The following is a 26,890-nucleotide window of genomic DNA, read 5'->3' as shown; positions in this document are numbered from 1 at the left end:
CAACCACACCTTAAAAGAAAGCCGTCTTGGTATGCCTTTTCTATTTTCTTTAACAAAAATAGACATTTAACAAAAGTTACTCATCCTCTTAGACTTTCATGTAAAAAAAGAAAACCATCCATACCCTTGCTGTGAAATCCACAACAGCTCCCCGGTTGAGCAGAAGTGTTGCTACATTGACATTTCCATAGTGTGCTGCTATGTGCAAAGGCGTGAAGCCACTCTGAAAAGCAAAAGGAAACAACCAGTCATAATCAGAAAACATTTGGGGGTATTTTGGCATAAGAAAGTATTTCTATTTTCGAAACTAGAATACATTAGTACCAAGCATTATTGGTACTAATGCTGCTTCCAAGGAGCTCAGAAGTTCAACTTCTGAGTTAGCACAGTATCTCAGCCTAATGAGCACAGAGCCAAGACATCTCCCTTCACAATTATGAGAGCTAGGAAAGGTTACTTTTCCCCACAAAAGCTATAAAAAGTGTACATTTTTGCCTGCAAAGGAAGATATTGGCCTTCAATTTATTTCTTATGAACCTTCACAAAACTCTTTTAATAATGTGTGTGCATGTGTGGATTAACACATTCATTAAAAAAAACCCAATGAAACAAATCTATACAGAGGTGTATATATATAGATGGACCAGTGCAATATTAGCTAACATTTGTACAACACTGCAGTTGTATTTGACTACACCCTTCCCTCCTTTCATTATTTTATGTGCAGCACTTTGGAATGCTTTGTTAGCCGCCCTGAGTCCCTTCAGGGAGATGGTGGCAGGGTACAAATAATTTTTTAAAATTATTATTATTATCCCATTATGATGACTTTCTGTCCTTTAGGTTGGAGACATTCAGTTCTGTTCTTCCTACTAGCCTAATAGTTATTATTTATAAATTCCCAACAAAGATTCTAACCTATTGAATTATGTAGCCTTCTATGAAAACTTCTCCCGGTTTCTTTTATTTGATTACAAAGTTTAGAAATGGCTCCCAGTCTTTGATAAAGTTTTTTTGTGTTTTTTTCTTTGTTCATCATTGCTAATGTATCTATTTCTTCTATTTTAAAAACTTTAACTATTCATTCTTCTATTGTCAGGAGGTCTGCCTTCTTCCAATGTTGTGCATATAATGTCCATGTTATGGTTATTATGCAGTGCAATACTTTGTAGTTTAGTGATTTTGTTTAATTGACATTCCCAATAAAAATAATTCAGGCTCTAATTGTAGCCTGGATTTTAAAATTTCTTGCAGTGTTTTTTGTAGTTTACCCCAGGGTTCCCTTGATTTTTACAGGAGCAACACATGTGGAAGAAAGTTCCTTCTTGTTCTTTACATTTCCAATACTTGATGCTTCCTTTATACATTTTGACCAGTTTCTTCACAAAACTTTTTAATGTTTTCTAAAAATTGCATATTGATCCATCCATCTCCCATGGGATAGCCAAATATTATTCATACTGAGCATTGTCAAAGTATATCAGAATAAGTAGTAGAATATAAATCTTGGTCCCAATTTTACTTGTCCCAGCTATAGCAGACCCACTGAATCAATGGTATTTATAAAAGTGTTGACATTATTCAGAAATATATTCAGTGTCTCTGTTGTGGCTGGATCCATAAAATTGCATTTTAAAGATAGAAAGTTTTCATATTTTGTACACAAATGCAAATGCAGTATAGAGAATTAAAGAACAGCTCCCATTTTATGTATATCAGATCCTCAATATGTATTTTTTTTTCCCACTTAGCTCCCCTACTGGCTGTATTTTATAGCTCCAGAGTCCCATGGAATTTCTTGGTTGATAATCTGAAGCCCTGAGAATGAGTTATTTGCATAGTTCACAAATGCTACCTTTGTTCAAAGTCCAAATTTGTTTAATGATTTAAATGAACAAACTCTTGTCCATCTTTTAAAAACAGTTTTAAAAACACTGTCTCTCCCAGTTGCAGATACTATGCAAAACAAATAATTGTTTTGTCTGAGAAACAAGAGCAGCCATATCCTGCTGAAATAAACATTGATATATATATGTTAGTTTTATGAAAATTCAGCTTAGCTCTACTGGTAATACAATCTGCATTTGAACTTTAGCTCTGTGGACACAGACTTCAATTGTTTGGGCCAATACACGTTGTTTTGTTTCTTTAAGTCAAATGTATCATTAGTCATGTGATATAACCATTCTCATTTGTGAGGTGAGTATTTCACATTTTAATGGAAAAAGAATTGATTCAGATATTGAAAACTGTCTTATGACCTCACCCTAAAGGCCACCAGAATCACTATGCATCATGGCAATTTCAGCATTTTACATCCGATGGGGGGGGGGGGGGGCATGGAAAACCCATCTGCATCACCTATGGGGGGAAGCAATGACTGTCCAGCCCCCCCCCCCCAATTCTTCCATGTCACCGCCATGGTGGCATGCTCTTTTTTGCCACCCCCTTAAGCACAGAACCAGAAGTAGTTGTGCTGTAATGGGAGCCAACAGGCTCTGTACTTAAAGGAGCAGCAAAGTGGAGGATGCCACTGATTCTTCCCCTATCTGATGAGGGCATTAGTGAGAAATGGTGAACAGTATATAGGGTGAAGGGGTGTTTTTGCAGTGACCTCATAGATGTTAAATTCCATAGCTTGGGGATGGGGGAGTTTTCCTCTGAGATCCACAAATGTGTCATTCCAGAATAACTATGCCTAGCAACCAATTTTAGCGATAGTGCTAGATTTATAGCATGATGTTATGTGCAATTGTACCGTATTTAAAAATACCTTCAAAGGCATACTCTCATTTCTAATGCAGAGTTTCTAAAAACAACAACCTAAACTGTCTCAAAGCTGTCAGGGGGCTTGCAAAGAATAAAAGCAAAAGAGAAAACAGAAAATGTCTGCCACTGATATAAGTCAGATATAAAGTAAGACACATTTTGGAGAGAATTCCGACATCATAGGAATGTATAGCATTTATCCATAGGAGTGAGAGGAGATTTTAAAAACTAGGTTTTTGGTACCTCAGTTGTCCTATTCACCATCATCTGTTGCAGCATGTTTTGGAGAAAAAAGGAAAAATATTACAGATTATCAGAAAAAACAGAACCAAGTTGTCCACTGAAATGCATTATTCTGTTATTAAGGAAGAAAGGAGTGACAATTATGAGTTAGTTTAAAATTTAAATGTTTGCCATCCACATTTTCATGGGCCACAAACCAGTATATTATCCAAGAATTACACTGTCTCAACAACTGATTTGTCTATGTAAATTGCCAAATTTACAAAGACTGAATTTGAAATACTAGTCATGGTAGGGAGAGTACCTTGCAAATTGATATAATGTCAACTGCCCATAAAGAAAACAGCAGAGCTGAGACCATTCTATTTTCAAAAGCTATTCTCTTCTTCTTCCAAATCCATGATAAAAATAATGCATTATTGTAGATACTGGTTTCAGCAATCCGTACCAAAGGAAAAGCAGAATTGTTTGCATTAATCTTTTTATAGCAATGGAATGGTTATAAATTTCATAGGGCTACCTAATACACATCTTAATCTTGGATGTAAATGCAAGGTGTTTTATGCATGCACTTAAAAATAACACAACATGTGATAAAATATATATTAATCACACAGGGAACTGCAAAAGGCTGTAGTTCCTTCCTAGAAGAGAGGCGTAACTTGCCTTGCTCAATGTATGAAGCAGCCCATCAAAATCATTCACTTTTGGTGAAGTTCCAACACTGTAGAACAGCAACAAAAACAACACTATTTTTACCTTAGACTGAACATCAGCATTGTGATCATTCTGGAGCAGAAGTGCTGCTGACTTGGTATCATCTTTCCTGGCAGCAATGTGCAATGCCGGCAAACGCACTTTCCCTTTTGTGTCATTCTCCAGAAGGATAGCCACTGCCTGGTTATGACCTTGCTGCAGTGCAACCGCTAATGGAGTGAAGCCATCCTGTTGCAGAGGAAAGAAAATATAGCACATCAGTCTAACAGTGGTACCATCACAGCATGATTTAGGAGAAAATTCTAGGGTTTTGCTTAGAAGAATGAGCAAAATGCCCCAACTCCAGAATATCAAAGCTGGTTTAACAGAATAGATGATCATTAGAATTCATCTTTAAAATCCCCAAACCCAACCTTTCATAATGTTATTGAAAATGACATTGCACTCATGATCAACTAGTTCCATATGGTGCAAAAATTGTGCAATTTAACAATTTTCAGTGAACCGTCAGTTTGCAAAAAGATATAGTACCAGTCAGTTGACTGATTGCACAAGCATTTCTGCAACCTCTGCACAATGCATACATGACTGATATTCACTTATTTCAGTGCAATAAGTGAATACGGAATTGTGCAAATACAACTGGAATGGATCCTGGCTATGACCTTGAATTCTGTTTTTCAATAATTGGTTTTAATGTCGAGATGTTTTTAACTTTTTTATTTTTAAAGTTTGTTTATTTTATTCCTCCACCATGTTATTTTGTATTTGTTTATTGTATATTCTGTTATTTTATGTATCTTATTTTGATGTTATTATTTGCTTATTTGCATTTTACTTTGCTGTACTGTAATTTTGGGCTTGGCCTCATGTTAGCCACTCTGAGTCCCCTTTGGGGAGATGATGGCAGGGTATAAATAAAGATTATTATTATTATTATTATTATTATTATTATTATTATTATATCTGTTTACGCAGCATCGAATTGTTACCTATTTGTGAGCTGCTTTGAGCCCCCTTTGAGATGAGAAGGCTAGAATATAAATATAGTAAGTAAATAAATAAATGGCTGTGCAACCAATTGCATACCTTGGGATCACTATGACAATTGTGCTAATCCAGGAGGAAAAATGAATGGGATTTTGTTATCACACTGCCTTCCTCTACTGACAGTACCCAGTTAGCCCAGAATCTAAAATGACCCAACTCTATAATAATTAAATGCTTCAGAATACAATTATTTATTAGACTCAGAGTGGAAAAAGACAACTTTGGAAACAGATACCCAATCATTGAGAGAAACGTCAAAATAATTTTACCTTAAGAAATGTGACCCCATTTTAAAAATCAGAATTATATTACACTGTGAAATTGAATGATTTTAATATTTATTTATAATAAAGGTGTATTAAACCTTTTAAAGAATGCAGAACCCAGAGAAGGTGCAGCAAACGTTTAATTAAACTTCAGATCATTGTTTTTTTATATATAATCACAACCCTGAAATTTTTTAAAGTGTGTACAAGTCATGTTGCCCAGATTTCTTAATAACTCTGCAATACAGAGCTTAAACTAAGAGCTCAGAAAGTGTAACCTGATAAAAGAGAAAGCAAAAAAAAAAGAGGAATGTTTGGCAGTGTAGACAGGAGATATACAAGTTAATTGCAAATATATCTGTAAGACCAAACTATAAAAGCATCACACTAATGTGTGGGTAGTAAAGAAGGACAGATCTAGTCTTCCCCACTGCTTCTGATCTGCCATACTTTTTCTGGAGATCCTGAGCACACGTATGTATGGATAAAACTATTGGGTTTTTCCCCCAATTAATCCACTTTCCCATCTTAAAACCATTCTATCTTCTGTGCATCAATGTGCCATTTTACAATAATTATGTACAACTTCCCGTACAAAGTCATTTTTGTTCACAATTTTACACAGTGAATACATTTTTGGAAACCATTTTCCTTGGTGTAATGTTTGCGCATTTTCTACTAAAAGAAGCTTTTTTTTTTTTTTTGTATCTGCCTTTGTCTTCAGATATTTTTATGCATTCTTTGTTCAGAGACAAAATTATGTGACATTATCTAGGGATAATTGTGTTCCAATTTGTATGTTGACTTGAGAAATATGAAATTTATATGTTCCTGTTGAGGTGTGAACTGAATGAAAATTTCCCCTCCCATAACCTGGAAACCTGGATATCTCTGTCCAAACATTTAAAATGTCAAAATCAGGATATAGACCAATAATCAGGAATAAATGTGATAGTTTGAATATTGGACTAAAACTCTGGGAGAGCAGAATTCACAGCTTTGTTCTGCCACGAAAACCCACAGGGTGACCTCTTGCAAGTTAGCCCAAGAACAAAGCAACAGCAATCCTTCTATGAATAATTTCACCATAAATCAAAGTCAACTTGAAGGCATCTAACAACAACAATGGAAGGATGCTTGTTAAGAGAATAAAGGGCAAAATCCCACTGGAGCTAATAATGGATTGCTGACAGTATTGTTATCTAGTACTGGGAATTTAGTGTCAGATGCTTGAGATTTCTACATTTTGCATAAACCAGTGCTTCAGGGCATAGGAGGAGGTTTTGCTCCAAATGAACTCGGTAATGGAAAGGTTTTAGATCCACCTGAAAATGGCATCTCCTTTCATGCTCTGCTAGCCTTGGACTAACACAATTGCTATTCTTTCTTAGGATAATAAGACCACAATAGTCAAATTCATATTAATCTAAGGTGGAACAAATTAATTTGTCTGGAAAGGGGGTGGAGTTGCAGTTTCATATTAATGTATTTGTGGTAATATTGTAAATAAAACTGCAGCATTTCCCTCTCTCATTCACACTCACACATACCACTCTGAGCTTCAAGACATCCAGTGATTCTTTTACAAATACTGTTTTTGTCCAGTTGCTTAGCAACCACCCAGAATCTCATACCCTTGCAAATCTGCAATGGTAACATGATCTCAATCCATTCCAGCAACAGAAAAGATTATTTTAGGAACCTTCATCCAGTGAAATAATATCCACTGAATGAAAGGATGGCTAAACAGCTGTTAACAAAGACTAGCTTGGCTTGAGTGCAACTCCAATAAATGTCATACTGTGTAGAATGCCCTGTGGTGGGTTTATGCCATACCAGAGAAGGTGTCAAATGAAGGGACTGAAAAGGGACCACTTTCCATGGCCTCATTGCTAAAAGTGGAAATGCGCTATGGGAATACACAAAGCTGTTGGAGTAGAAACATTTGTCCATTTCTATTTCTGTGGCAGATGTTACTAGTACAGTAGGAGCAAATAAACAGAGTGAAGGAATCAAAGAAACTAAAAACGTTTGGGTTATTTCTCTCAAAAGTACTGTACCTCAGTAGCAGTGCTCTGATTGGCTCCATTTTCCAGAAGGTATTTCACTACTTCAATGTGGTTTTCTTGAGCTGCCATGTATAATGGAGTAAAGCCATTCTGGGAGAGACACAAAAGAAAGAATTGCAGTGAGAAACAACAAGTAAACAATATACATAAAAATAGCATCTTTTCCCAAAACTTTTGTATGTGTTGTTTATAAGTAGAATCTAAAAAATAGAACTGTTGCACTTGAAAATTCAGGATGCTGTATGAAAAAGGAATCTTACTGTTCTAATGAATAGGATATATTATTAAAAATATGTCTTAAATGTCATATCAGTAACAGAAATTGACAATAATGTTATCTTGGTAAAGATACATTGATATTAACGTTTACCCTCTTAAGACCAATTACAGTGTAAAATATCTTTATAATTGTGCTGCATTCCTGGTACTGTTGACCAGCAACTTTGAAGAGCCCTAGTCAATATAACTAACTCTGAGGAATGCGAGAAGTTCAACAAGATCTGGAAGGTTGCAAAATTCTCATTTTAGTCTTAAATAATGACATCTGATACTGTTTGGTAATGACTTAGAAAGTTCACACAATTTCCCCTTGATAATCTTTTTGTAGCATTTCAGCTGACTTGTCATTCACTAGAAGAATTCATTATTCTTCCACGTACTTTTTATGAAAGTGACACTGTAAAACTGGCAATAATTTTTTATTAGGACTGGTGAGTAAAAGAAAAAAAATCTATTAATGTATCATTTTTATTTAACTGAAGGCATTGTAAAACCATGACCTCAAGAGTAACTGCAAATACAGTAGAATTCTGAAACTATTTATCAAGCTAATAACTCAACTGCAAAAGTTATATTATTATTTGATGGATTTTAAAAGGACATAAAATCTTTGGTTCTGCAGAATATGAGAAGACAGCAAAAAATTTTAGTAGATATCCTGATCAACAGAATATCATAATATGCTAAAAAGGTCCCAGTAGAAGATTCAAATCCTCAGCTTACTTGGACATAATCACTGAAGGGTTCAATAAAACCCTCAGTATATCAGACTACAATATTTAACGATGCAATATAATACAATGGTGTTGCCATAATTTAATTTATCAATGTTGCTACAATTTTATCCAAGAACACAACAGCAGGGAAACAGTTTGATAGAAACAAAAACAAATTATTTTAACCTTTTTGGCTTGATTCAATTTCTGTGAATAACTAAGCGACAGGTAACTATCTAGATTATTTTACTGGTTACATCTCATTGACTTTAGAATACACATTAATTGTATTATATGCACAGAAATACACATTATGCTTTTGAACGCTTAATTATATAAATGCTCATAACATGAATTCAAAGTGGCCTAATGATCTTTGTAAGAATAGACCTTGAGCAGAAAGCCATTTACATGTTGAAGCATACTTATTTATTTTTGCTTTGTTATCATTATAGGTCTAACATTCATGTTTTGCCACTTGCATTGCATAGAAATGCTTACATGATGGTAATCACAAATGCGTGAAGATTTCTGGCCACATCTCTGTTGTTTTTAGCAATCAAAGAGACTTATTACCCACTCGGTGATCATCAATCAAACATGTGGTTTAAATGCAGCTTCAAACTTTTGCATGTACAGAAAGGCCCACATTTGTTTACCTAGGTATATACAGACTTATTTTGTCTTCAGAAAAATGTTACTCCAAAGGCAATCCACAAAGCAGATGCATTAGCTTACCAACTGGGTGTTCCACACTTTCTAATGTCAGCATTATGCACATCTTTAGTCAAAAACATAATATTCCTCTGACATAAGCTGCAAGTTTATCCCCCTGTGATGCTGGATGACATCTCTATGGCTTGAGGAACGCATCCACTTCATTACAAAAAGCGAGTGCCATGCATTTACTGTTCATGTATGCTTACATGTTATTTCTGATTTATGACAACCCTAAGACAAACCTATCATGAAGTTTTCTTGGCAAACTTTGATAAGAGGGAGTTTGGCTTTGTCTCCTTTGAGACCAGAAGAGTGTGACTTCTCCAAAGTCATCCAGAGGGCTTCCATGCTAAGTGGGGATTCGAAACCCGGTGTCTCAATGTCATAGGCCAATGTTCAAACCCTGCACTATGCTGGCTCTCATAAAATGGTGTGTGAAACCACACATCTAAGGATTTTCAAACTCCAATGACTATCATCACAACAGCAGCATTTTAGCCCAAAATATCTATATACTCAATACTAAGAAGCATAGCTACTGTGGTATAGAGGCAGCCTATTCTATTTAGCCATTTTGATTACATAGCTTTATCCCACTCTCTATTTGTTATCAGAATGTAGTCTACAAAATTCATCAACCTATACTATCTTTCTATCTCTTCACATCTCAAACAAATTCATTTTCTCTGTCTTTAAAAATATAGAAATTACAAGGAGTCAAATCATTTGTGCAAAATTGTGAACTATTTAAATTTAGCTTTAAGAAGGAGAGGTGGTAATAATACTTAGAATAAATTAACTTAGACCTAAGTTATAAATCAACAAAAATTATTTCTATTAAGACTTCTGATCTTAACATTCAATGACATAATGAAAGGACAAAGATGATCAGGATTCTGCAAACTTTTATTCTGCAGCATGCCCAAAAGCATTATTATCAGCTGTACTATAAATAAATGCCTCATAAGAGGATTTTATCTCACCAGACAAGATTCTCTCTTGCTCTCTCTATAAGGGTGAGTTGAGGACGTAATGCCCACTTAATAAAAGCAGTTCACATTCCTCATTATGAGTCTTTGAATATACATTAGGCCTTTGCCCACTTATTTATTTTTGGCTGCTTGTTTTGAGTTCATATTTTATTGTAGGGTAAAAGAACAGCAGCAAAAAATTAAACTATCAGACACACTGATTTGGTTTTATAGGGAACCCTATTTGTAAAAGAAATTCAATTTTGTAGATTTAATGGTAATCCCATGTAAGCAGTCTGTAACTGAATAAGATCATAAGAAAAGAGTGTATGTTGATGCTCCTGGCATCAAGAGACACTTTCTGAAAAAGAGAGCTTGTTCTACACATGTTATCATATCTCAAGGATCCAGTAATGATTTGGACACCAAGCAACCTACAGGGGAGGCACTGTGATCAAATGCCACCACCAAACCAACCATTCCTGATGCCCCTGAGAGAAGACAAAATGACTTAGCCATGCCTAACACCCCTGATCCAATCGTATATGACACTTAGAAGATTGAGAGAGGCCATCTCTAAGAGCATCATGGAGCTCTAGGGACTAGCTTGTTCATGCCAAGAATTCATTTAGCAAGAGGTCCTGAAAAGGACACAGAGCTTCAATGTTTGAAGATCTCATGTGGGATGTATGGAACTTGGAAGGTACAGTCCTGAGCATCAAGTTAACTCTGGTCACTGCTGAAATAAGATTGTCACTTGAAGCTATCCTTGCTGCTGAATAACTAGCTCTCTGAACCAGCTTTAACATAACATCTAAAGGAACACCACACAATTCAGAACATTGATTTTTTTTAACAGACATGACAGTGGACCACAGCACACTTATAAATTTAAGAGATCTAGGACGCTTGTCAGCCAGTTGAAGGATGGATGGGCATGCAACCCATCACATGACATTCCTCAACTCCCAGTGGAGGCCCTGCCTCCCAACTGGCATGGAAGTGTCCTAGGACACTTCCTTGTCAACACGGGTTGGGCAATGCTTCCCGCATGTAATGGAGAAATCACTGCCGGGCAGGGCATCAGAACTGCTGGTGAAACTGTCAGGAAATTGAGATAAAGTGATCATAAATCAGCTGGCTTTATCTCCTCTTCTTGACCTTCAAAGACTCTGTCCTTAAAGGCACGAAGTATTGTAAATCACTTCAAACAGACTTCAAAAATTAGCTTTCGAAAATAGTGGTTCTTTTTGCTTTACTTACAAAGTATATACAGCACAGCCTTAAAAGCATGTCCGATCTCAGTCACATCATGACAAAAGAACAACAAAGTTTCGTCTTCTCTTCCATCTGATATCAGAAGCAACATTGCTTACATTTCTTCAATGTCACACCCCTCTATTGCATTAAATCATGAAGTACTATAACTTCTCTTCACATGCAGTTTAAACTAAATTCTGTTTTCACTCAAACATCAAAAACACGGTCAGAAATAGCAGGGTGTGTGTGACCAGGTCCTAAGACTCTCTCCTGGTTATGATACAGCAGGAAGTGAAACATGATAGATACAGCAGATCCAAGTGTGGGAGAAGAACAGCAATGGGAACAGAAGGGAAAGTGCAGGTTTCCTCTCAGTCTAATAAACCATGATTTAGCTCCATCAAACCAGCACCACCGTATCGATACTGGATATCATCATCAAGTTGTATAAAATGTCTGCAGCTAGATTTATCTGAATTTTTAAAGGAGACATGACTGATAATCTGTTATCAAACTTTACAAATCTTAGTCAATTTCGTTCTCTATATGAGTTTTAGTGGACAAATCAGTTAATTCAATTGATATAAATTAACTTATGGAGGCAAAATTCTTATAAAAGATCCTGGAAATCATAGCTGAGAGCTTTGATTTGTTGCAAACATCCTGAAATGTTGGTACATGTAACTGTAACATGATTTTAATGGGGAAAATACATTAATGCACTAGGATGCCTGTCATTTAATTCTTGAGGCTGGTGATCTTTACTCTCTGACTCAATTCTGTTTGAATCAGAATTCAGGAACCAAACACCCATTACATTGAGTGTAAGACAGTGCCTGGAACATTTAGTACTATCGAAAAGCTGGCTGAAAAACTGGAATATATCATCATATGCACCCTGTAAAGATTATATTTTATGGGTTGTTGTAGGTTTTTTCAGGCTATATGGCCATGTTCTAGAGACATTTCGCCTGCATCTATGGCAAGCATCCTCAGAGGTAGTGAGGTCTGTTGGAACTAGCAAAATTGGGTTTATGTACCTGTGGAATGACTAGGGTGGGACAAAGAACTCTTGTCTCCTGGAGCTAAGTGTGAATGTTTCAACTAACCACCTTGATTAGTATCTGATGGCCTGACAGTTTTTTGGTGTGGCTTGTTAGTGCCTGAAGGAATCTTTTGTTCAGAGGTGATTAGCTGCCACCTCTAATGCTAATCAAGGTGGTCAGTTGAAACATTCACACTTAGCTACCTCCCTAGTCATTCCACAGATATATAAACCCAATTTTGCTAGTTCCAACCGACCCCACTACCTCTGAGGATGTTTGCCATAGATGCAGGCAAAACGTCAGGAGATTTTTAAGTATGGCTCAGAAACAAGGGTTAGAATCACCTCATTGTCAGCTCACTGGCATTCAATTTCTCTTTCTTACTTTGGGTTTCCCCACAGATATTACCATTTTTATTTCTATCAAAATTAGTAAAAATGAATCAGAAAATGCCTTTGTGGGAAGTGAAAATAACAGAAGTGTTGAGCTCATGCTGCTTAGTTCTGTTTCATTGTTCTCCTCTCTTTTGTTCCCTGATTCTTTTGCATAATAATATGCACCTTGATATTTCAGTTCAAAAAGCTGTTCATCTTATTACCTAAACCTATTGCTTGTTGCATACCCAAAAGTGGAGCCATAAATTTAAATAAATCTGCAGTAACTGGTAATAGCTATAGAATAAAATGCAATAATGTGCATCAGACAAGAAATGTTAAAGTTATTATGTATTAAGGAACAGCTAACATGAACCCAGGCTAATTGAGATTTATTGCAATCCAGAGAGCCATAACAAGTTTGCCTACTACCCTAGTAGGCTACAAAGAAAAAGGGCTGTGTTATTTATACCACACAAGTGACCCAAAAAGCAAAATAAGCAAGACCACTTGCAAAAAGTACACAAATTTAGCTAGCCTTTTAGGGCATTTGCTATGATGGCAGATATATTAATGAGGTACCATTAAAATGACATGGAGCAAGTTGCATTCTCTCAGCCTGAGAGGAAGGCAAACGCAAATCCCTCATGAATGAAGCTTGTCAAGGAAACCCTGTCCCAGGTTTTCCTTGGGGTTGCCATATGTTGGAAATAACATAAAGGCACAGTAGAACACAAAGCACATACACATTTGCAGAAAGATAGTGCTTTTGCCAACACCATTCTATCACCACCGGCATCCATTTGAGAGAAAAAAAATCCATAAATGCAGGGAATAATGAAATTGGCACAGGCTGAAGACTTTGGACTCCCATAACTCTAAGATACAAACACTCTGGCTAGGGAGCACTAAAATGGGCCCTCCCTAACAATTGGTGCAATGCTAGGGAGGGTTCATTCATGACTATTCCAACTGCTCAGATGTTTTGAAAGGAAAATATCCCCTCTGTGGTATTATGGAAGGAAGTCAATGGGAAACAAGAATCAAAGGTCAGCTTTTGGACTGTATCATCATCTTGTGTCAGCATCAGAGTGGTATGTGTGTGTAGAATGTATCTAAGGGTACTTATGTGTGATTAGTAAGAAGGAGATGTTTGGAGTGTGAACTAAGGAGAGCCATAAGGAAGGCATGGCAGAAACCTCCACACACAGATAATCCAATGGGTTTACATGATTCTCTACAACTGTAAAAAAGTGCATTCACACCAAAAAAGGTGACCTGGATGCACCATAATTGTTTTTAAATCTCTGAATAAATTTTAGTTGTGCTCCAGTGATATTTGAATGCAGTGAGGGTTATGTTTTCATCTGTACTTCTTTTATTTCCTGACCTGGATGAGAATTCCAGTGTACATCCTCAATGAAGTCAATCTATAGACAATTTCATTTAAGCTTCTCTGTGTCACAGTTCACCCAAAATCAGTATGAAGCATTCTTTAAAAACCCAGCATATTGCATTTCCTTGGGGGAAGGGGGAAAGCCTGCTCAAACCAAGTAATCATAATTGCTGTCATTATTTTTAAACATGTGCTGCAATTGACAAGTGGCTGAAATTTAGGAAGATTGCTCAGATCACATATAATCGCACATAATACCTCCACTGTAGATGCAATTCTGTGCAGATTCTACTGCACAAGGTGACTCTAGGTCAATCGAGCGTTGTATCCTAGTACACAAAGGTTAATCTTTATTGCTTTGAAACTGCATGCCTTACTCAACCATTATGCACATAGGGCTCCCTCTGTGTGTGTATGTTTGTAAAGACTGACATTCACCTGTGGCCTGAGGGTCTTTAATGCTACAAACTCCCATCGGATTAAACTTAAGGTGGGGGGGACTCTATCATGCTAGAGATGCCTTCTTATGATTTGTAAATTTCTTTCTACTGTTTCTTTTTCTGAAGCCTCTTCTGTTTGCTGGTGTGAGTCAGCAGCTACCAAAATAGTTCAAAGAGTACTGACTGAGATACTGCGGCACTTCCATCCATGTAAAAGAGAGAGAGGGAGGGAGGGAGCACTTTTCCAGATGCTGCTTTGTAGTCATGCCTTATGAATAACTACTGTTCATAAATTTGACACTCTGATCCTGACAATTTGGGGCTACTCCTTCCTGTTATGAAATAAAAGACATAGCATGTAGACTATTCAGAAATTTCCCTGAGCAACCCCTATAGATATTACCACTATCCTGGCAAAGTTGGCACTCCTTTTCAATTGGGATTGTCCATAAGGACATTCTGACAAATTGTGTATCAAGGTCATATAATTCATTGCACATCTTTGTATCCACACTTGCCCTCAAGTTTCAAAATCGGTTTCCAATGCTATAAAGAAATGCTGCTCTTTAACCAAATAACAATGAGAAATAAATCGGTGCAGCATGCACATCTGCAGTTTGACAATCACTGATGAAGAGGGTCAGACAAACTTTTCTTACAAAAGATCAACTGTACACTGTAATGATTTATTAATATACAGGAGTCAAGCTATGTATATTTGTAAATAAACAAGAGTTGAGTACTGCATTGTCAGAGTTACATCTGGTGTTAATACGGGTTAGGGCCTTCTCAGTGGTTGCTCCCAGGCTTTGGAACTCTCTTCCTAGTCTTTTGTAGGACAGCAAAGATCTCTTTGTTTAAGCAGGCCTTTGTGGGCTGACAGTTCTTGTAATAGGCACTTTCATGTGATGCATTGGCAGTTCTTTGAAATCCTGAAGCCATTGAAATCCACAAACATGTGGAAAACTTCAACAGAAAGGAGGAAACCATGAAAATGTACAAAATCTGGCTACCAGTATTTAAAAAAATTACAACAGCAAAAGAACAGAGAGGAAACCATCAGGGACAGCTAATCATCTCTGAACAAAAAAACCCCCAGCCACTAACAAGCCGCACCAAAAAACTGCCAGGCCATCAAATGCTAATCAAGGTGGTCAGTTGAAACATTCACACCTAGCTTCAACAGGCAAGAGTTCTTTGTCCCGCCCTGGACATTCCAAGATATATAAACCCAATTTTCCTAGTTCCAACAGACCTCACTACTTCTGGCGATGCTTGCCATAGATGCAGGTGAAACGTCAGGTGAAAATGCCTCTAGAACATGGCCATATAGCCCGAAAAAACCTACAACAACCCAACTATCAGAAATATCTCTAAATCAGTGGTTCTCAACCTGTGAGTCCCCAGGTGTTTTGGCTTCAACTCCCAGAAATCCCAACCAGTTTACCAGCTGTTAGGATTTCTGGGAGTTGAAGGCCAAAACATCTGGGGACCCACAGGTTGAAAACCACTGCTCTAAATATTACTGACACTAATAAAGATAACTGAAGAACTAACTAATTCAATTATTCCATTTGATGAGGAAAGATCAGAGGTCAGAACATAATGCCAAAGTATGCTAGAGACAAGAGTAAAAGGGAAAACCTTCTAGAAATAAATAAATAAAAAGAAAATAAGAAAATAAGAAAACCATTGTGATGAAGTGGTTTGAATATTGATTATGACTCTAGAGACCAGGGTTCAAATCATCACTCACATAAATAAATCCATTAGCTGACCTTGGATGAATCACATTCTCTCAGACTTTGAGGAAGACAAAGGCATGTTTGGACAAGAAAACTCCATGAAACGTTCACCTTAGGGTGGCCATAAATTGGAAACAACTTGAAGACATGTGACAACAACAATTAAAGTTAGTTAACTTCAATGCCAGAAATTCTCAGCTCAAATGTTTACCATCTAGCTGGTCTGTCACTAAAGAAACTGCTGTCCTGAACTCATATGGCAAAAGGGACACCTTTCCTCAACATACTCCAACTATCAGTATCTTTTTAATATTTTCTATTGTGATAAATAAATAGAGCACCTCATTCTGTCTGCATCTATATCTGTTTGTATGTTTGGCTAATTAACCTTGCCAACACAAGCCAAATAATACTTGGTACAACATTAAACTTCAAAAAGAGTAAATCTCTACATACCTGAGATTGTGCATTAATATTGGCTCCTTCCTTAACGAGAACTTTGACCACTTCACCCTGTCCTGCCAAGGATGCAATGTGCAGCGCAGTATTGCCTTTCTGTTTTGTAAAGATAAAAACACAGATGCATTTATAATAATTGTTCATACGTTGGTTGCTCAAAGCAATGTAATAATAAACATTACTCATATTGTAATCAGGCCCTGGTGGGTTAACCTGCTGAGCTGTTGAATTTGCTGCCTGAAAGGTTCGAATCTGGGGAACTGTTAGGCCCAGCTTCTGCCAACCTAGCAGATTGAAAACATGCAAATGCAATAATGGCACTCCAGGCAGGCATGCTGCCCACATGATCTTGGAGGTGTCTATGGACAATGCCGGCTTAGAAATGGAGATCAGCACCACCACCCAGAGTCAGACACAACTAGACTTAATGTCAGGGGAAGTCTTTACCTTTACCTAGTCAGCCATCTACATTTGCAAATTTGACTTTTGCAGATAAAATTATTTGATGACTTGATTAAAATTTTCTCTTTAGGGAGCTCTAGGTCCTCTATTGCCAATTTCTGCCTGCATTAGACCATAGGGACACACTCTCCAGAGATTTCTAGAGAGATTGTTAGATGCTGACAAAAACTCACAACCTTGCATGCAAAAAGGCCAGAAACAGTACCACGATGGAGAGAGTACATAGGTTGACATTTCTTTTAGGTCCTTCCAATATAGACTAAGCTTTTTCTTCTACTCATAGAAAGGGATATTTTTTTAAAAAGGAATTAAGGTACAGACCCATAGATAAGTTGACCAGTTTTTAGGAACAATTTTGACAAAAACAATCTAGACTAAGATGCATGTATATATGATATGTTTTACTTTTAAAAGGTTTTCATGATGTTTAGGAGAAGGTAATGCATTTTCAGGTGCATTTGAAATGTTTTGGGTTTGTACAATTTTGGTTTTTCAAAAAATAGTTTCCCCATATACCTAAATCAGGTCAGAGGAGCCAGAACATGGTAAATGGGAACAATTGATCTTTAAAAATAAATAAATAAAAACAGGTTGTACATTGTATGTATGAGTGGTGTACACTGGAGGCTGAGGAGGTACATGTGGACCATCCACTATTTCTAGTTTAGTTCTATTCTCTATAAAAAGAATGATTATATTACCTTGGTGGCAGAATCCACCGCAGATCCTCTTTCCAGTAATTCCTGTACCAAACCCACATGGCCTTCTTTTGCAGCAAGATGGAGGGCGTTGAGTCCATTCTGTAAGTGGGGACATTACATTCATTATTCACCATCACGACCATTATTCATTAGCCATTGGTCATATGCAGAAATCATTCTGTCGGATTTCATTAATCAAAATAGATAGGACTCAGATAAATAAGCCTGACGCAGTGCAAGACAGCTTTTTAATGTTCACATAGTCTCACAATCTACATTTCTGCATCCTTAGTGGACAGTGGCGCACAAATGCTTCTCCTATAACAAATTTGTTAGGATATAATCTATCAATATGTGTACCAAGACCAAATAGATAACACATCCTTCCTTTACAGTTACTCTTTTTTTTCTTTTTTCTTTTTGGAAATAGGACATTATAACAACAAATACCAGCAAACAGCTATGAAAATAATTTCTTTGATTTTTGCATACCGTAATTTGTGTGAACACCAAACTGCAATTCTTCACTTGTAACAACTTAATCAAAGCAAATGGAAACTGTTAAACATTGTTTCAGGTTAGGAACTGCTGGTTTAATGGTTAACTTAGGATAGGCTTCTGCAACCTAGTTACCTCCATGTTTGGCTTACAACTTTCATTTGGACATACTGGGGAGTCTATAGGAAGTTCTAGGTCAAAACATCTGGAAAGACCTTGGCTGGGGAAATCTGGATCTTAGGCAAATGGACCAACTCGTATCACCTTTTCCTGATAGTACAGTGGTTCTCAACCTGTGGGCCCCCAGATATTTTGGCCTTCAACTCCCAGAAATCCTAACAACCAGTCTGAAATTTCTGGAAGTTGTAGGCCAAAACACCAGGGGACCCATAGGTTGAGAATCACTGTGATAGTAGATCTCTGCTTTAGTTCTTCAACATCATGCTGATGGTGTTTTCCCCTTTTATTCCCCCTATAACATCATTAAATGAGTATTTCCAAATACAAACATGCTACCACTGTGAAGTATGATTCTGAATTAAGTTCTTGGCAAGTGCCATGATTCAGTCATCCTGTTTCTTCCTCTTCTCCTTTTATAAAAAAAGCTATCTAGATACTTTTGATGTAGCATTCAGATTTTATTTTCCCCAGTATTCAAGTTGCATGAATGTAATGGTTCATTAGCCATCTAAAAAGTGTTCACTTATGAGGTTGGTATTTTGTATAAAAAAAACAACTGGGTCAGGTTGCCTGTACGAGTGCTGGTCAATTTGAAGACACAAAGTATGCTCAAAGATTAATAGTTTTTATCAAATCATCCGGGCGTCCCCTGGGCAACGTCCTTGCAGACAGCCAATTCTCTCACACCAGAAGCGACTTGCAATTTCTCAAGTCGCTCCTGACACGACAAAAAAAAACAAACAGTATTGTGAAAGCACTGTAATATGAAAAAAACAAGGGCAAACTAGAAGCATAAATCGATTAAAGCTATATAAATGGCTTTAACTGTTCAATTTTGAGCTATGTTTAGATGTATAATAATATATGCTAATGCTTCCCAGTTGAGTATGCTTGCAGAACACCATAATAAGGCAATATATCATGTGTTTAGCAGCTTTCTCTTTTAAAAAAAAGGCAATATAAGGAATATTACAAATAGTAATAATTACCAGAATATCTTGTGAAGTATTTTATTTATATTTTATTGAATTTTAATATAACTGTCCGGTTTTATAGTTGATAAAATATGCATACTATTTTGTACAAGTGCATAGTATGGACATATGTATTAAATATATCACTGAATAATACATGCTATGTAAAGTCCATATTTGCTTAGTTATTCTTTCACATATTTGGCTGTTTTTCCTCTCTGAGTTTATTCCTATCTTAGCAAACATTTTGTTGGATGAATCTAATTTTAGAGCATTCTTCCTGGGGAAAATAACCATCTTCACAACTATAATTTTAAATAATTAGTAGATATAGGTAAGATGTACACAGTATCAATTACTGAGATCATATAACCTCATATAATGTCTTGATATTATATAAACATAAGCTTCCTCGGATACATGCAAAATAACCACACTATTCATAATTTAATTATAGGATCACCCAGGCAACAACAGAGTTTGGTTGAGAAGCAAATTATGATCTGATCATTTATTTCTCTTAACATCCATGAATAGTTGATTACTCCATTGCCTAGATTCAGTATCAACACTGGGTCAAATTTGAAAGCTGAATGGCCCAACTCCTATCTTAATTCTGTAAATAAAGTGAGTAGATGCCTGCCTGTACTTTGCATTAATCCACTCATGTTTAGTCATCTTTACACTATGCATTTGTTGCAGGTGTTGTGATCTTATCAATTTCATCAGCAGAATGGAAGTGTCATGTACTTTGAAATTTATATTTTTGTTTTAAACTGAATGCTTAAACTTCAGTACTTTGGTGTATTTTAGATTCATGTATTTTTCACATCCACACAGATCCTGTGGGTATCTATTTAAAGTAAGTTCACCTGAGAAGATTACAAGTCTGTTTGAATAGTACTACACCCGTAATCGGGAACAATAAAAAAATTCATCTCCAAAATGTATTATATTATGGGCTGCTTCCAACAGTGCAAGCCAACTGCCCGGTACAGTTCAAAAACACAACATGTTCCATGACGCATTAATTTTTACAAGAAGGCATCAGCTTGTGCACTGACATTTCAAAAATGTTGTTCACTAACCTAAAAATATGTGATTTATGATTTTCACAAATCCAAGTGGCATTCCAATTCATATTAAATGAAGCAATGGTACATCAGCTAAATATGCAGCAAAATCAGAGAGACAAAAGCCTGTTATGAAAACACAAGGCACACTCTAAACAGACATTTGGAGGACTGTGAAGGTCCTGCATCTTCCAATACCAAGATAGAGATAAAGAGATTAAGTTCTATTAACTCATCTATACATATCAACTTTAGAGCTGGAGTCACTCATTATTTGGGCAGTGAGCACTTTAGTGCATGTTTCTTTTAAACCTTCTGGATAACCCCAAAGGTTTTGGGCCATATGGAAGACACCGCCAATGTAATTCTTTCATAAATTAGCATGAGCCTTCAGGAAACTGGGTCAATGTTGCCATGCAAGGGAACTACAGAGAGTTGGCTTAGGACCTCATCAGAAAGGCCAGGCAAAGCATTCCTCTTCACTGCCAAACAGAGGCACAGATGCTTCCAACAGCACATGTAGGAAGTGTCACCCTCCCAGTGAAGACCTGTGCTGGTTCCACTGGAGCCAGCACAACACGGGCAGGCCCCCATGATGTCAGGAAAGCCTCCAACTATGCTTTTACCCTCGTTGGGGGTGAGGCTACTGCTGAAAGTCAGGCAACATCATGTGATGTCTGGTGTGGGGCTCTGGACAGGGTGGATGTGTCGCAGGATGTAAAATTTACCCCATCTGAATAGGTCCTTAGATTAAATATTAAGCTATGCACTCTTATTATATGTGAAAGACTGAGATCCATGTCCTTGTCTTTCCTTTTCCTCCTCTGATGTGATTGCTAATAAACTTTTGTTTTCTTTTATAGTTAACTAGCTTTGCCCTGCCACGCACTGCTGTGGCCTATAGTAAGACTTTTCGAAGTAGAGGTAGATATCTGGACTATTATGAAAGACAAGTACCTACCTATTCCCCCCCCCCTTTTTTTTTCTTCCTCTTTCTCTCCCTTCTTCCTTCTCTACCTCTTTCTTTCATTCCTTCTTTCGCTCTTTGATTTCACCCTTCTCTCTTTTCTTCCTTCCCTCCCCCTTTCTCTACTTCTTCGTCTCCTTTCTTCCCTCCCTGTTTCCTTCCTTCTTTCACTTTTTATTTCCTTTTTTCCTTCCTTCCTTCTTTACCTCTTTCCTGCCTTTCCTTTCCTTTTTCTTTCCTTTCTACTTTCTCCTCTTCCTACCTTTGGTACCTCTTTCTTTCCTTCCTTCTCTCCTTCCTTTCCCCCTTCATTTTTTCCCTCCGTCCTTTTCTCTTTCCTTCCCCCTTTCCCTCCTTCATTTTTGCCCTTTTTTTCCTCCCTCCTTTCTTCTCTCCTTCCTTCCTGTTTGTTCTCCCCCAATACCATGGTAGAGTCCCTTCTACCTCTATTCTATGAGTCTATCTAATATAGTAATATATACAACCGTGTGTGTGTGTGTGTGGATTATATAACAGTATATATATATATATATACACACACACACACACATATATGTATGTATGTGTGTATATGTGTATGTGTGTGTGTGTGTGTGTGTATGTATGTGTGTGTGTGTGTGTGTGTGTATATATATATATATATATATATATATATATATATATATCACCAACCAGTGATCCAACATCCATCCATATATGTGTCTGTGTGTGCGTGTGACTACACTGCCATATAATCCAGTCCTAAGTAAATAATCTGGATTTTACATCGTAGTGTGGAAGGGGTGACTTTGGGTGCATCTACACTGTAGATTTAATAGAGGAGGATGAAGCTGGTGAGAGGAGGAGAAAAAGGAAAGAAAGAAAGGGAGGAAGGGAAGGAAGGGAAGGAGAGAAAGGAAGAGAGGGAGGAGTGAGGGAGAAAAGGAAAAGAAGGGAGGAAAGAGGGAAGGGTGGGAAGGAGGGAAAGAAGTAAAGGAAGGAGAAGGAAGGGAAGTAGAGTGATGGTTTTTTCAGTGATGGTCACTCCTTGGATTGTGAGTTTTGTTGCCAAATTTGGGGTCACTTGGCCCCGTAGTTTTTTTTTGTTTTTAGGGTACTCATTACGGACAGAGTATTTTTTATATATATAGATTATAGTTTATCATCACATCACATGTGATTAATCTTACTTTCTATATCTATTAAATACAGTTAAAACCTTCATATTGTTGGCCAAATGGGTCCAGTGTAAGATCTTTCTCTGAAGTCCTAAGCATCTCAGAATAGGCTATGGTGTAAATAACACACAAAAAAAATTGGACTCAGAAAATTGATGAATGTGGGTCTTATCCTGAGTAAACCCCAAGATCAAAGCCTAAGGATCTGGAAATGAGGTCTTATCTACTATCTTGTATTATAAGGAACACATTGTTGCACTTGAATATTTTACCCGAAAAAATGACCAAACTGTTGTCTATGGTATTATTACTTGCCTGAAGATATTTTATGCAGTTTAATTAGACTACGAAATATCCCAGAAATCATCTCTTGACACATAGAAGACAATTATTCTTTCATAACTATTTATTCCAGAGGAAGGAACTGCCAAACTACCTCTACTTATTCCTTGTTCAAGAACGTCTAATGAAACCCTTATGTTGACAAGGGACTTGAAGGCACATACACAAGTATATGATGTCCCAGGGTGTAGTAAACCACAATAGTTTTCCAGTGCTTTGCCAATCATTCTTACTAGTATAAACAGGTTTCCAATTATATAATATGCTTTTGCTTCTTTATTTTTTATTGCTAAATGTTAGATAAATCCCCATATAACTATGTCTGGCTGAAATAAAATTTTGTTACGAAATGCCAACTTTAAGAAAGTGTACTAAGGGTTTTAGTATTCCTTCTAAAAATAAGTATTGGGTCGTCTAAGGAACTGTTACTGCATTGTTTGGCAGCCTAAATTCTATGGCTATTTCTGGAACCTGGACTGCCAAGCATGTAATTTAATTTAGCTGTGAACAAGGTTCAGGCTTTTTTCTTTTTTGCATAATTCCAATCTTTGCAAATAAATAACCCAGGAACTGCTCATTTGGGATGAAAATGTGTAATTAAGTATTACTGTGATAGTCAATAAACTTCATTAGTTAGGAATCTTTCAAAGAGATATGAACAAACATGTTTATTTTTCATCATCAACATTAGAGTTCTGATAACACAGTTTTCTTTATTTTTTATGAACACACAGTGTTTATACTGTGGTGTAAATTTATTTTGTGGGAGAAATCTTGGTTAGTACATGATTCAGTGAAACTGGAGGAAAATGAGACATTTCAGCTTTTCACTACCATGGTTGAAACTGAGAAAAGGGAATCCTTTTTCCAACCAAATATTTTGGAATACAATTTCTAAAATCCCTCACCATCAGTTATGGATTTATAAGACAAGAGTCTTAGGTCACAATGTATTAAAGGCCTAAGAATCCCTATTCCTGATATAACTGAACTAAACTTTACATTACTTTGCTTCAAGTAATTCATGCCATAGGTATAAATTGGTAGGGATTGAAAGAATATTCAAAAATAATTCAGAAATGGTTGAAAACAGAGGGTTTTTTTGTTTTGTTGAGAAATCCTATCACTGGAGACACAAGAGGACTCGATGGTTCTAAGCACTTGGTGCTGGTCTTGACTGGTGCAGCAGCTACAGCCTTTCCTGGGAAGAGATAACCTTCTTACAGTAATCCATACACTGGTAAACTCCCAACTAGACTACTGCAATTGGGTGCACTTGAAAAAAAACTGGAAAACTGCAGATAGCGCAAAATGCATTGGCTGATTGGAATATCTTATAGACAGCATGTAATGCCAGTCTTTGTGCCGTCACGCCTGGGGCTATAAATCTTAGTGAAGGAAACGTGGCATCTTTTCCCCAGGGGATTGCTTCTTGCCCTCCTTTAGAGAACTGGAACTCTCAAGGATCAAGACACTATAGATAACTCAAAATAAGCTTTATTGTTCACAATGAGTTATCTTTCTTAGAGATAAACTTGATGTTCCAAAAGAGGGTAAGGAAATATACATTACAATCTCTGAAGTCTTGGGTCCAAGGAGTTTTACAACTGAGAAGCTTTTCCAAGTTCCCTCTTTCTCAATGGCTGTGAATGCCTGAACATTCACAACCCCAGTCCAATAGCCTATATTTGAAGGCACAAAGTCTTCCTCTTGATGCCAAAGGTCTGGTTTGAAGGTACTTAAGGTTCCTCAACATTTTCCAGGGTGATCTGAACATGAAGCATGAATCTTAAGAGTACAAACTTAAGAATTGGTAATGAGAGATGACTTGACTGAGGGCTTTAGAGCCAAGCCTTTCTCACATCCATCTGCTGAGATGTTTGATGGTAGAATGAAAAGAAAGCACTGCCCTCTTCCCCAGGAAGGGGTGGAGTCAAACAATTGAGCAGGGGGAGCAATTCAACCGGTGCAAAATAACATTGATTGACAGCTATAGGTAACCAAACAATTTAGTTATACATTCACATACAAGTGGGAACAGAAGCGCCGTCACAGTCTTGAAAGAAATGAACTTAGAATCATAGAGTCATAGAATCTTAGAATCATAGAGTTGGAAGACACCTCATGGGCCATCCAGTCCAACCCCCTGCCAAGAAGCAGGAAAACTGCATTCAAAGCACTTGCTGTCAATGTATCTCCTGTCTGAATTCAAGGTGTTTGTTTGTTGTGACATGTAAAGCTCCACATGGCTTTGGACACTAATACTTGTGGCTGCCCAAGCATCAAGATCTGCAGGAATTTCTTCCCTGTCACAGAATATGAGAGAGGGCCTTCTCAGTTATCTAATATCTAATTACTGCAATACACTGTAGGATAAGAAAAGATAAATGATCACTGAATATTGCTAATGTTGCCAACTTTTCCACACAACACCTAAACATAAGAAAGATTCATTTATAATATGTTCATCGAATCGCCAACACATTTCAGCCACTGGTATAACTTTTTCAGTGGAACTTGTACACTAATGCCAAAAGGGGGGTTTCCACAGATTTGGCTAACCAGTTGTAAACAGAACCTCTTGTACCAGCTGATGTTGCCTTTTCTCTATTCATCTGCTGACAAGGGACTCTTGTTATGCTTGAAACTTCTAATTGGATACTGGTAGTGAACCCAAACTACACAAATACAACAGTTTGACATAATTTTAAATGCTGTGGTTCCACCTTCTAGAAACCCAGGATTCGTAAAACACTTAGAATTCATTGCTAGAAGGCTCTAGTTCATTCCCTGAACCAGAGTTTTCAGAATTCTAATTCTCAGGAGTCCATAAGCTGGCGCCATGACAGTTAAAGTGGGATAAAACTGCTATAACTATGTTGTGTAGATGCAAACCATATATTTACCTTTAATATACCTTTCTCAGTGTATGGGAGTTTGGAATATGTATGGGAACTTGGAATTTTTAGAAATATCTGGAAAGCTAAGCTAAGAAACTGCTTCAAAGAGAAATCTGCTTGGGTTGGGTGCCTTTGGGTGGATCATATAGCACATAATTACTAATCATGAAGACCCTTAGATGTATATCTGACTTACGAGAAATCACATGCCTTTAGAGAAATGAAAGTTAAGTTAACTAGAAACTTACAACTACACGTGACTATGCTCCACCCAATCAGCTAGTAAAGAAAATCCACCTGACTTATGAGGATTCATGTGTGTTGTAAGATAAAGAGCCCTACTTTGAGAAAAGCTATAAAAGCCCACCCATTGTATGTTCTGGGTGAGTAGCTTCACTTTACCTGCAGAAGCAGGAACTGTCCACTTATATTTTCCTGGCTAGAAAATAAATCTGGTTGTTTTCACCTATTCCAATTGAGTTTATTATTATTTTCCTGCACCTTCCCTGATCTTGCATCTTCAGTGATCCACTACAGATGGACCTTACATTAGGAAGCGAAAATCTCCATTCCACAAAATCCCCCACCTCTTGATTTCTAAATGCAACACTACTATTCAAAGTACATGAGTAAGCAGACTATTATGTCTGGGACAATAAAAATGCTAATAAATCAGGAATGTTAGCCTCTACTTAGCATTTATTTGTAGCATCAAGAATCACGTCACATGTCAGCAAAGTGATAATGGGCAAGATTTCTGGGTGGCTCCACCATCTGGTATATTATCCCTAAGGCCAACACCAGAACTCCACTTTTCAGCATTTACACAAGGCTAAAAAGGGTAAACCTGAATCTTAGCTGAAAGCACAAGGCAAATATCACAAGTATTCTCCCTGTCAAAACATGTCTCCCCAAATAGCATCAGGGACGAAACAGTAACCATATTGGTGAAGGGGGCATGGGAAAGGAAGGAGAATGAAACTAACAACAGTGTAACACAGATGCACAAGATAAGCAATGAAAAGAGAATGAAATGTAGAATACCTTATCCAAGCCAGAATACAACGTGATCCATATCATAGAATCAAAGCATGAAACAGTCAGTGTAAACAGTAC

General features: G+C 37.1%; 1 protein-coding gene across 18 annotated transcripts in view; it reads right to left on the bottom strand.

The window, feature by feature from the left end:
• Positions 1–26,890, bottom strand: part of ANK2 (ankyrin 2) — a 358,785-nt gene that overhangs the window by 105,653 nt on the left and 226,242 nt on the right. For 17 of the 18 annotated variants that reach the window (XM_067468650.1, XM_067468652.1, XM_067468651.1 and 14 more), the window contains 6 exons: positions 17,684–17,782; positions 16,518–16,616; positions 7,106–7,204; positions 3,772–3,957; positions 3,013–3,036; positions 125–223 (listed from right to left, as the gene is read on the bottom strand). In XM_067468650.1, coding sequence (XP_067324751.1) covers positions 125–223; positions 3,013–3,036; positions 3,772–3,957; positions 7,106–7,204; positions 16,518–16,616; positions 17,684–17,782 — 606 coding nt within the window. The remainder of the gene's footprint in view (positions 1–124; positions 224–3,012; positions 3,037–3,771; positions 3,958–7,105; positions 7,205–16,517; positions 16,617–17,683; positions 17,783–26,890) is intronic. The other variant, XM_067468665.1, reaches the window with a different exon arrangement.

The sequence above is a fragment of the Anolis sagrei genome, chromosome 5, assembly GCF_037176765.1.
Source record: "Anolis sagrei isolate rAnoSag1 chromosome 5, rAnoSag1.mat, whole genome shotgun sequence".
Classification (NCBI taxonomy): domain Eukaryota; kingdom Metazoa; phylum Chordata; class Lepidosauria; order Squamata; family Dactyloidae; genus Anolis; species Anolis sagrei.
Note: the sequence above shows the minus strand (reverse complement) of the source record. Positions and strands in the feature narration are given on the sequence as shown.